The sequence below is a fragment of the Python bivittatus genome, unplaced genomic scaffold, assembly GCF_059951505.1.
Source record: "Python bivittatus isolate LINGU-HERP-01145 unplaced genomic scaffold, Pbiv_v1 ctg000810_np1212, whole genome shotgun sequence".
NCBI lineage: Eukaryota > Metazoa > Chordata > Lepidosauria > Squamata > Pythonidae > Python > Python bivittatus.
In genome coordinates, this window is record NW_028277111.1 from 4,889,420 (window position 1) to 4,902,044 (window position 12,625).

At 45.2% G+C, this 12,625-nt stretch overlaps 1 protein-coding gene across 5 annotated transcripts in view; it reads right to left on the minus strand.

Annotated features, from left to right (window-relative positions):
* The window catches only part of LOC112543262 (uncharacterized), a 49,766-nt gene that overhangs the window by 13,070 nt on the left and 24,071 nt on the right, over positions 1–12,625 (minus strand). The window contains exon 1 of one of the 5 annotated variants that reach the window (XM_088129435.1): positions 5,298–7,578. In XM_088129435.1, the coding sequence (XP_087985561.1) occupies positions 5,298–7,527 (2,230 nt within the window). In that variant the 5' untranslated portion in view covers positions 7,528–7,578. Of the gene's footprint in view, positions 1–5,086 lie in introns of those variants that run through there. The other 4 variants (XM_088129437.1, XM_088129436.1, XM_088129434.1 and 1 more) reach the window with 4 other exon arrangements.

A 12,625-nucleotide genomic window follows, 5' to 3' on the forward strand; every position in this document is an offset into this window, starting at 1 on the left:
CCATCTGGTGATGTCCATGTGTAGAGTCGTCTCTTGTGTTGTTGGAAAAGAGTGTTTGCTATGACTAGCTTGTTCTCTTGACAGAACTCTATTAGCCTTTGCCCTGCTTCATTTTGTACTCCAAGGCCAAACTTGCCTGTTATTCCGATTACTCCTTGACTTCCTACTTTAGCATTCCAATCCCCTATGATGAAAAGGACATCTTTTTTGGTGCTAGTTCTAGAAGATGTTGTAGGTCTTCATAGAAGCGGTCAACCTCAGCTTCTTCAGCATCAGTGGTTGGGGCATAGACTTGGATGACTGTGATATTGAATGGTTTGCCTTGGATACGCACTGAGATCATTCTGTCGTTTTTGAGGTTGTACCCCATTACTGCCTTTCCCACTCTCTTATTGACTATGATTGCAACTCCATTTCTTCTAAGGGTTTCTTGCCCACAGTAGTAGATATAATGGTCACCCGAATTAAATTCACCCATTCCCGTCCATTTCAGTTCGCTGATTCCCAAGATGTCGATGTTCAGTCTTGTCATCTCATGCTTGACCACATCCAGCTTGCCTTGGTTCATAGATCTTACATTCCAGGTACCTATACAATATTGTTCTTTGCAGCATCGGACCTTCTTTTCGCTTCCAGATACATCCACAGCTGAACGTCCTTTCGGCTTTGGCCCAGCCGCTTCACTTTCTGGAGCTACTTGGAATTGCCCTCCGCTCTTCCCCAGTAGCATATTGGACACCTTCCGACCTGAGGGGCTCATCTTCCGGCGTCATATCTTTTAGCCTTTTAACATTGTCCATGGGGTTTTCTTGGCAAGGATACTGGAGTGGGTTGCCATTTCCTTCTCCAGTGGACCACATTTTGTCAGAACTCTCTGTCATGACCTGTCCGTCTTGGGTGGCCCTGCACGGTATAGCTCATGGCTTCACTGAGTTACGCAAGCCCCTTCGCCACGACAAGGCAGTGATCCATGAAGGGGAGAAAATTGTTAGGAACCAGAAAATATTACTTGTTAGCAGTTGGCCTATATAATGATGTTTTCATCTAAATAGAAATTTGATGAGCACTCGAAGTTTTGCCTCAGGGCTGCTTGCATTCACCTACACCCTTTCACCGCAGGAGGGCCTGCTATCTGGGAATGCATTTCTTCCTGTTATTGTTCAGTAGTTGTGTCCGACTCTTCGTGACTCCATGAACCATATTGCGCCAGGCCTTCCTGTCCTTCACTGCCTCCCTGAGTTTGCTCAGTTTCATGCTCATTGCTTCAGTGATGCTATCTAACCATCTCATCCTCTACCGTCCTCTTCTCCTTTTGCCTTCAATCTTTCCCAGCATCAGGGTCTTCTCCAAAGAGTCCTCTCTTCGCATTAGGTGACCAAAGTATCTGAGCTTGAGCTTCATTATCAGTCCTTCCAATGAGCAGTCAGGATTGATTTCCTTTAAGATTGACTGGTTTGACCTCCTAGCAGTCCAGGGGACTCTTAAGAGTCTTCTCCAGCACCACAGTTCAAAGGCATCAATTCTTCGGTGCTCAGCCTACTTTATGGTCCAGCTCTCACAGCCATACATTACTACTGGAAAAACCATAGCTTTGACTATGCAGATCTTTGTCGGCAAGGTGACGTCTCTGCTTTTTAATATGCTATCTAGGTTTCCCATAGCTTTCCTCCCAAGGGGCAAGCGTCTTTTAATTTCATGGCTGCATTCTCCGTCTACGGTGATCTTGGAGCCCAAATAAATGAAGTCTATTACTGCTTCCATTTCTACCCGTTCTATTTGCCAGGAATGCATTTCTTAAATTGTGTTAACCTCTCAAGATTTGTCTTCCCTTTGGCAGTAAGAGTCAGTCACTGCATGATCAGGAAAATAATACTAACAAGGCTCAAGGATCCCCATGAAGGTGATCAAGTGGATCTGGGACTCGGCTACTCTCTGCACTGTGAGGCAAAGCCAATCTTTGGAGATCTCTTGGGATATTGGCGCTGGGCTTTCACAGGGAAGGCCTCCCAAGGCAGCCAGTCCACCTCCTCTCTGGCCACAAATGGTTGAAGGGGAGGAGACCACTATTGGACCAAGCCATCCTGAAGCTCCATCAACGCTTTGTTGACCCCCACCTAGTCTATGCCCAATATCAAAACCTCCCCCAGGAGAGAAGGTGCGCACGCTCCATATGTGGACGTCAGACCCTGATGCTTTACTGCTGGTGGTTGCAATGAGGAAGGTGCAGGAGCAGACCAAGAGTGCCCAGCGACATCAATGTCAATAAAGAACAACAGACTTGGCGCTACTGGCCATAGATGTACAGGGGGAGGATGCAGTAGACCCTGGGCACCAAGGAATGCTTCTTCAGCTAGGCCCAGAGAGACTTGAAGGGAGCCTCACAGCAGGAGAGAGAGCGACGCAACTGATCCTGCACAAAATCCCCTCCCCTCCTGTGACAAAGGGAACCCCCTGCCCAGAGGAAAGGAAAGGGGGAAAGACAGTTTGAGGCCACAGGAGCAAAAGTGTGGGTGAAGGGAGGCACCGGGCGTTTGAAAGCAGGCAAAGTATTCTGCCCTGCAGGAAAAAATGCTTCACATCTCCAAATAAGAGACTCCCTGACAAGAGTGGTGAAGGATTGTCCTTTTGTTCAGTGGACTGCAATAGGAACTCACCAGGAGGATTGCGGTCACCTCAGGAGGAGTCTCTCAAGCGCTTGAGTTGGGCGTGGATCTGTTTCAAGCAAAGGTCTCTGCACGGGCTGAAAACGCCTGCCTCTTCCTCCCGCTGACCGCTGCATACACGGACATTTCAACCGCCAGATTGCAATCACTGAACAGCAGTATGAATATTGGGTCTCCACTGTATTGTCGAAGGCTTTCACGGCCGGCATACGATGACTGGTGTGGGTCTTCCGGGCTGTGTGGCTGTGTTCTGGAAGTTTTGTTTCCTAACGTTTCGCCAGCACCTGTGACCGGCATCTTCAGAGTGCAGGAGCACAGACAGGAGCTGGGCACAGAGAGAACTGTTCCTGTCTGTGCTCCTGCACTCTGAAGATGCCAGTCACAGGTGCTGGCGAAACGTTAGGAAACAAAACTTCCAGAACAGGGCCACACAGCCCGGAAGACCCACACCAGTCATTGGGTCTCCACGTCTGTGCCTCATGACTGGCAAGGGAGATTCCCTGTCTACACAAAAGCCACTGATGACTCTAAAATTGGTGATGATTTTGACTTTGTGAGAGTGGATGCGAACTCAGCACTCTCTAATAATCAACCGAAACTCTAAATGTGCTTTTATTGTTGTCTACAATACATACGATGGGGAGGTAAAGCCCCTCAAGTGAAACTCAGGGCATCCTGCGGAGGGCTGGGCACACTGATTGCAAGAGAGAGCTCGCAGGGGTGGACTGACGAATAGAAGAGAATATGTGCGGCTCAGGGTTCAAATGTGGAGAACTTGGGGTCCTCGGAGCTTCGTTGTCTTCTTCCAAACGTTTCGTTACCTGGCTAGGTAACCTCTTCAGTGCAAGCAAGAAACGTTTGAAGAAAACAACTAAGCTCAGAGAGCCCTAAGGACTCCCCAGGGGTGGACTGCACAGTATTCAACTGCCTGAGCCATTTTCCTTCTCCCTCCGGGAGACATTTGCTCTTTTAATTCGGTTGATAATTTCAAATTGATAGAGGGAAGCATAGAGGATTTCAAAACTTTGGTTCAGAACATTGGCTACAGTCAGGGCTTCTCTGATTTCTCACGGCTTACCTCCTGGTTACCATACTTTGTCTGGCTGAAAACAACATTTCTGGGGATGATGGGCTTGGTGGTAATAGGAATATTTGTTTGCTGTTTTGCTCAGGGCTTACCCTCCTGCTTGGGGTGTTGTAGGGAATGCTCTTCTGTTCTCAAAGCAAGATCAACACCCTTTCCCCAAGGCAGGGATCCCTAATCTTGATGCAGAATGGCCAAAAATACGAATCTGAGTCACAGGATGATGTACAGCTACAAGATTCCCTGATTCTGCATAAAATATTCTGTTTTTGCACAAAAAGAAAAAGGAAGGATTGTGAGAAGGAAATCAAAGTCTCCCCCACCCCCATCATATCAGCAGGAAGTCAAAGCTTCCCATTTGTCTCACCCTTCCTTTCTTTATCTGAACAGCAATCAAGGCATAGGATCAAATTATAGTAAGAATGCTCTTAACTAAAAGGATTAAAAATGTAGCAGGAAGAATCGGGAGTACTCCACCCCAGCCCAAAATTACATAACTAAAGACCTGGCTGGAAGGGCCAACATTCCTTGAAGCCTTAATCAGATCATATGAAGATTTCCTCTCTGAAGGGATCTAGATCCCAATTAGACCATGCCAGGTAAGGGAACCACAGGAAACCCCAGTGCAGGAGGGCGCCTGGCCTCAGACCTCTCCCTTCTGAAGATCCAACCAATTTCACCTCTCTTGGAGTCCGGGAATCACCTTCTCCAAGAATTCCTCGAGGGCCGGCTTTCCTTCGCACCTTTCCAGGAACAAGAGGATCTGCCCTATAAAGGAACTCCTGGGGAAACCTGAGCATGGCTGCCCCACAGATGATCCTCTTGTGTATCTGGCTCTGGAAAATCAACTCTTCTCTCTCCTTCAAGCAACCGCCGCCGTGTTTATTCCCAGCTGGGAGAGGAACCTGGTAAGGTTTCTTTCTAACGCTGGGATAAATGTAAGCATAATAAAAAATAAATTTCTCTTATTGGTGAACATAGCATTGGCCACTTAAAATAGCAGTATATTCAAAAATCCAGTCCAAAATTAAAACGGCCCTTTTATTTTTATTGGTATATTAATTTCCGTTGGGCTGCCAGTTCTGAGGGTCAGGCTAAAAGAAAATATCTTTTCCCAGTTCAGTGTATGCAAATAGAAAATGCATAGATTTAAACAAAATCTAGAATTTACATCGATTCTCACCCAAACAGTTCTGTGTATGGGAAATTAGGTCATTCCTCCTCCTGAAGCTCTTTCCACGCTCCACACATTTATATGATTTCTCCCCTATGTGGATCCCTTTATGGGAATTCAGATGAGCCTTCTGAGTAAAACTCTTTCCACACTGTGCATTTATATGGTTCCTCCCCTGTGTGGATTCTTTTATGGGAAGTAAGTTTATCGTTTTGAGAAAACGTCTTTCCACAGTCCATGCATTTATATGGTTTGTCCCCTGTGTGGATCCCGTTATGAAAATTAAGACGCCTACTAGTACGAAAGCTCTTTCCACACTCCATGCATTTATATGGTTTCTCCCCTGTGTGGATTCTTTTATGGGAAGTAAGTACACTGTTTTGAGTAAAAGTCTTTCCACATTCCATGCATTTATATGGTTTCTCCCCTGTGTGGATCCATTTATGGGAATTCAGATGACCCTTCTGAGTAAAGCTCTTTCCACACTCCATGCATTTATATGGTTTCTCCCCTGTGTGGATTCTTTTATGGGAAGTAAGTTTATTCTTTTGGGTAAAAGTCTTTCCACACTCCATGCATTCATATGGTTTCTCCACTGCGTGGATCGCTTTATGGGAATTCAGTTGACTCTTCTGAGTAAAGCTCTTTCCACACTCCAAGCACTTATATGGTTTCTCCCCTGTGTGCATCCTATTATGGTAAGTAAGATATCTGCTAGTAGTAAAGTTCTTTCCACACTTCATGCATTTATATGGTTTCTCCCCTGTGTGGATCCGTTTATGGTAAGTAAGGGAATAACGATGAGTGAAGCCCTTTCCACACTCCATGCATGTATATGGTTTCTCCCCTGTGTGGATCCATTTATGGGAGGTAAGTTGACTCTTCTGAGTAAAGCTCTTTCCACACTCCATGCATTTATATGGTTTCTCCCCTGTGTGGATTCTTTTATGGGAAGTAAGTACACTCTTTTGAGTAAAAGTCTTTCCACATTCCATGCATTTATATGGTTTCTCCCCTGTGTGGATCCATTTATGGGAAATCAGATGACCCTTCTGAGTAAAGCTCTTTCCACACTCCATGCATTTATACGGTTTCTCCCCTGTGTGGATTCTTTTATGGGAAGTAAGTATGCTCCTAGCACGAAAGCTCGTTGCACACTCCAAGCATTTATATGGCTTCTCCCCTGTGTGGATTCTTTTATGGGAAGTAAGTTTACTCTTTTGGGTAAAAGTCTTTCCACACTCCATGCACTCATATGGTTTCTCCACTGCGTGGATCGCTTTATGGGAATTCAGTTGACTCTTCTGAATAAAGCTCTTTCCACACTCAGTGCATTTATATGGCTTCTCCCCTGTGTGCATCCTATTATGGTAAGTAAGATAACTGCTAGTAGTAAAATTCTTTCCACACTTCATGCATTTATATGGCTTCTCCCCTGTGTGGATCCATTTATGGGAGGTAAGTTGACTGCTATTACTAAACTTCTTTCCACACTCCCTGCATTTATATGGTTTCTCTCCTGTGTGGATCCTGTTATGGGAATTCAGATAAACCTTCTGAGTAAAGCTCTTTCCACACTCAGTGCATTTATATGGTTTCTCCCCTGTGTGGACCCTTTTATGGGAAGTAAGATCACCCCTAGAAGTAAAACTCTTTCCACACTCCAGGCATTTATATGGCTTCTCCCCTGTGTGGATCCATTTATGGGAGGTAAGTTGATTGCTATGAGTAAAGTTCTTTCCACACTCCATACATTTATATGGTTTCTCTCCTGTGTGGATCCTGTTATGTGATTTCAGATGACCCTTCCGAGTAAAGCTCTTTCCACACTCAGTGCATTTATATGGCTTCTCCCCTGTGTGGATCCATTTATGGGAAGTAAGTTGACTGATATAAGTAAAGCTCTTTCCACACTCCAGGCATTTATATGGTTTCTCTCCTGTGTGCATATTTTTATGTCTGACAAGGGATATATTTTGAGGGAAGCTCTTTCCACACTCCATGCATTTATATGGCTTCTCCCCTGTGTGCATCCTATTATGGTAAGTAAGATAACTGCTAGTAGTAAAGTTCTTTCCACACTCCATGCATTTATATGGTTTCTCCCCTGTGTGGATCCTTTTATGGGAATTCAGATTAGACTTCTGAGCAAAGACCTTTCCACACTCCATGCACTTATATGGTTTTTCCCCTGTGTGGACCCTGTTATGGGAAGTAAGTTGTATCTTAGTACGAAAGCTCTTTCCACACTCCATGCACTCATATGGCTTCTCCTCTGTGTGGATCGTGTTATGAGACATAAGGAACCCATTTTCACAGGAAACGGTGAAAGTCCAATTGGGTTTTTTTCCATTGCCTCTGCAGATATAATCTTCTCCTTTGGTTTGAGTTGGAGAGTGTTCATTTCCCACTAATTTGCCTTTTAATAGTCTTATACTTTTTCCCATATACCTTTCCTTTATTTTTCCTTGTTGGGCAAGAAAGCCTTGTGTCTCAGCATCCATGGAAGATGAGATTTCCTGATTCCAACTATTTGACTGGTTTCCCTCATGCCTTTCTAGTTGCATCTCCAGTTCCTTGTCCATTCCGCCTCCATTCCTGATCATTTGGAATTTTTCACTGGGATCTTTATTCTCACAGCGATGACCACCTGCAAAGGAAACGAGAAATGAAAATTATAGCAAGGTTGTGGGAAAAGATCAAACTGTAGGATTTGCATGTTTGCATGGTTACAATGGCATGGTATAGAACTGATAATTTCTATCTTCATGAGCCACAAAAGCTTTGAAAATATCTAAAGTATCCACTTTATTTACAGTTATCCCTATATAGTCAACCTTTCCCAGAGACAGTGTTGAGTTCAGGAAGAATCAGGGGAAACATCCAAGGAGGCATTAGGAGAAAACCTAACATTTATTGCAGGGGGGTCAATAACAGGAACGACCAGTGAGAACTAAATCAATTTTGAAATTCGTCCTTTCCTTCCTACCCAAACTACCTTCCATTTGCTATTCATTTTTGAAAGGACAAAATCACATGGTTGCAGAGAAAAAAATTCTAGAGCTCTTCTCTTAACCCTAAACAGCACGTTTGCAATGGAAAAACAGCACCATTTTGCCCTTAACCCCAAGGCTCAGGATAGAGATCAAAAGGAAGACAAGTCATTAACCCAACAGCCTGAATAAATGAGACTCGTTCAGAGGACAGGGAAGCATCTGGGCCCAAAAAGCTATGATCAGCGTGATGGAGTTGAGCATCTCCTGAAGCAAAGGAAATAATTTTTTACTGATATCTTTAAAAAGAAATGGAAAAATTCCCCAGATCAGAAATGCATCTAAGCAGAGAGTCATTGACCTCCTTCCTTTCTTGGAGCAGGAGAAGGCCAGATCTTTTCCTTCTCCCTCCCAAGTGATGACATCTGGTTGGAGATTTTCTTAATAAGATATAGCTGATGGCATCTAACTACAAAATGTCTTCCCAAACTCTCTGATGGGAGAGAAGCAAACCCTTACCCAGAGAGACCACGTTGCGATAATTTTCCAGCATGACTTCCCAATGCAGCGCTTTTTGGGGAGGATCCAGCTGAGACCACTCCTCCTCGGAGAAATACACAGCCACCTCCTCGGACACAAAACCCTCCTGAAGAAAGAAAAAAAAAACAACAGAAGAGGCCCGGGGGATTTGCAAGATCTGTCCTGTTCTTCACAAATTCCGAAAGCAAAGATTTGCACCAAGTTGAATGGCTGGGCTTGGTGGAATTCCAAGGTTTAGGTGAGAAAATGGAAAGAGCCAAAACATTTGAATAAAGAAATATTTGAGGCAGGGCTGTTCAACTCGATTGCTTCTACAGGACTTTCAGCGCCACTCAGTGATTGCAACCCCAATTTACTTCTGGATCGATCCATCAGTTGATCCATTCACCCATCTTTAAAAGATTCTCACCTTCTTGAGCGAAGGAACTGGAAGATGGGCTTCAGAAACCCCACCTATCAGTGTCTCCAATGCTTCCTGTGTTTGCAGAAGAAAATGGGGGACGGGGATTCTTCCTAGCATTTCAGCAAAGGGCTTACAGTGTCCCCAGAAGGACCAATCGTGCCCATGCTCGACAACTCCATGAAAGTGCTGGGAGAGCACAGCCAGGGATTTGGGTGGGGGCCATCAATATCCAGAGGCACACAAGCTGGGTTCCTCTCCTCAGACTGCAAGAAAGGTGCTAGTAGTCTGAGCCTTTGGCTGAATGGGAGACAAGAAAGCAGAGACAATTTTCTGGGAAGGACATTTCTCAGCCTTTGCCAAGCTGGATTCCTTGGCCTCCAAATCCAGGCACAAATTAGAGGATTAGAAATTACTTTGGAAGTCAAAAGGGCCTTGATTATATGCTCTTTCAGAACAATTTCACTTACATACTTTTCTCTCTGGCCACTTTCATTGGATTTTAATAGCTTGTCTTATGTCTTTGATGTGCTGATATTTCTTATCACTGGTTGGAAACAAGGCTTTTTAAAAATGGCAATGTGCCAGTCTGAGTATTTAGTTATTTTGAGCAGCCTTGCACAATTCCAACTCAAAGAATGAAAAAACGAATGGGTCTCTGTTTAGCGGGTCCTAAGAATATTATTCCTATCTCTTGAGAAAGTTTTCCATAAATTATTATAGACTAATAGTAGGAAGAGTAAGTAGCAAAAGCAGAGTTACATATTGGTCTTTTAAAAAAAAGATATCCTAATAACAATCTCCGGGAGAAAGTACAAACCAATTTTTATCCCAACCAAAGACTTCAGGGCAGGCTGAGCTGACTGAGAGCAACCTGAATCTTCCATTCCCCATCCCATATTGCTGAAGGACAAGAAAACACCCAGGCCCAGAAAAGGGGGAAAAATGGAAGGAGAGATTCCTACGTACACCAGCTTGACTGCCTGAAGGAAAGGGAGAACAGAAATCTAATAGATAAATTTCCTGCTCTTACTTCAGCTGGAGGTTCAGCCCCTGTTTCAGCTCCACCAGAAAGAGCAGACAACTTCGTTCGAGTCTTCCCTATGAGGGAGAGAGAATTTTAAAGTGCAGAATTAACAAAATAGGAGGAGGCATTCTAGAGAAGAGAAGACATAGAGAAGATGAGACAGCTGGGATCTCTCTGGGGAATGGGAGGGCCTTCGATTACCTCCTGAGGTGTCCTGACTTGGATCTTCCTGAGAGATCCTCCTGAAAGACAGCTTTTGAGGGGGACTGGATGGATTCCTCCTTCCCTCAGGATCTCTGATGTCCACAGCGAAGGACTTGAAATAGGAGGCAGGAGAAAAGAAGAATTAACAGACGTCACACAACATGAGGTGGATTCTTGTTCTCTGAACACAACTTCAAAGCCCCCAGTGTCCATCAGGGAGGCTGGGGAGTGAGAAAGGAATGGCTGTCCCAAATCTATCTTCTAGAATGGATAATGGAACAATGTCCTACAAGAATTAATGACACGTCTCCACATATTACGAATGCCAGAGAACTCTTCTCCGGACTGGGTTAAGAATTCAAATGCATTGTTTATACCATTCAGACCCCTTCTGGGCTCCCAAAATGAAGGTCTCCCACCTGCAACTCGACCTGCTCCTTCTGCTCCTCTGCCTGGCTCAGGAGGAAGCCTTCCGCCAGGGCCATGGCCTGGGAGCTGGTCTCTGCTCCACATTCCCGCACCCAGCTCTGCATCTGCAGGGCCAGAAGGGCCAGGAGGTGCTCCAGAACAACCAGGTCCAGCATCTACGTTTTTGAGTGCTTTTCTGGTCTCAACCACTGACTACAAAAGTAGGGGAGACAGCTGCAAAGCCCCCGGGGCCGTCACCCTCCTGGTATTGGACGCTTCTAAAGTTCTGGGGCTGAACGTCTGAACGGATGGTTTCCTCCTCCAGGATCTTCTGCCCAGTTCTTGCCAAGATCTCCCCACAGCTCCCAGGCTGAACAGCAGAAGGGCCTTCTCCACTTACCTCACTTGCTAAGGGTTGTGTCTCCATTCTTTCTCTGTGCTGTAACGCAACTCCAGAGGGGTCTGAGGAATCTTGTGGCTCTCCAAATGCCTTTTCATTCATTGGGCTGTTCCTGTAGCTGAGGAACGACCACAGCAGGCCATTCAGCCCTCTTTGTCCAAGAGAGAATTTTGTCTGTACGCGAGGACCTACAAACGGCTTCCAGGTTCTGTGTCTGACATGGAAAAGAAAAGAAATTCCAAGAATTACAAAGTGATGGATTTTACCACTGAACAACACTCATCCCCATGGAAGGCACTACTTTTCTGAGCTGGTATAGGATGGTAATGGCATTGAACAGATACGTCCTATGTTTATTTGTGTGTTTGTGTGTGTGTGGTAAAATATGGGATTGACTTCCATCAAGCATTTGGAATGCCCAATAAATGCTTATTGGAGCATTTTCTATTTCTTTTTCTCAGAAGGAAGGGCTGGCTTTTTAAAAACCCATATCTACGTTTCCCTACAAACGGGAGTCACATAACATGGCAAACGCCAAACAGGTTAACAAACCACCAAAGTTCAGCTCAGATAAATGCAATGCCAGTGAAATGAGCCTGGCTTGGGATGTCCTCATTCCCTTTCTCCAGGGTTTGCTTTTAAGAGTGTGAGAGATGGTTAAAATATGTTATTATTGACAAAGAAATAATAACTTGAGCATGCTAAGAGTGCAGCTGCAATACTAAGTACCTAGCTGCCAAACGCTCTACCTCAAACTAGGGAGAGATCAGGAGACATCGCCATGGTCACCAAAGAGCCTCCAAGCAGCTCCCAGGGGCACAGGAAATAGGGAGGGGGGAAATCTCTCTGGAGTAAGATAAGGTAAGACAGAGCCAGTTTAAGGTGGCTTGACCTGTCCAAAGTGATACTTAGAAGAGATCTTGTAGGAATGAGTGAACTCTTGCCCTCCCAGCCTTCATTACCATTACAAAAACCACACCCCGCATAGCTAATCACCTATTTACCATGAACATGTGATGTATGTAGTATGTAGTACGTAGGGGTCTGTAGGAGGGGGTTAATATGAAATAGGCGGTCGTGTAGAGTATAACTTGGAGTACTTGGACCAATGAGGAAACAAGAAGGGATTTACGGCCGGGGGTAGAGATGTTTAAAAATTGCTGAGATCTGTGTTTCGGTGTGGACTCCAGCTTGCAGCTTTTGAGTTCCACCAGCCTTTGCAAACGCTTCAATAAACTTTACTTCTGACTAACCCAGAGAAAGACTAGTGAGTGCTTGTTTCGCACAATTGGGGGCTCGTCCGGGATCCCAACGGTCTCCGGGTAGCCTGGGGGCACCCCAGAGAAGGAAGGCATGCCCTGCTGAGTTCAGCAGTCCTTCAACAGGATTTGCTACAGGTCCGGTACCCGTGAAGTATCCCAGGATGCTAAATAGAGGTTGGTGAAGAAGTAAAGTAAAGAGACCCCCCTGGAAAAGAGAGCCTCGGAGAAATCAACCGGGCAACTTTGTGCACAAACCCAGGTGAGAAATTGCAAACGGCAAAAGAAAGTACCTCCTGGGCGGTTGGGGGGTTGGGTAATCCTGTGGGGGGACCTGAAGGGTGAGATGCACCTAGGGATGGTGAAAATCCTGGTAAAGTGCAAAGAAAGCGTGAAAGCGAAGCGGAGTGTGTAAGTCTCTGTAGAAGTGGAATGGTTGGTCTTTAAAAGTAGCCAGCGCGGGCTGGGAGACT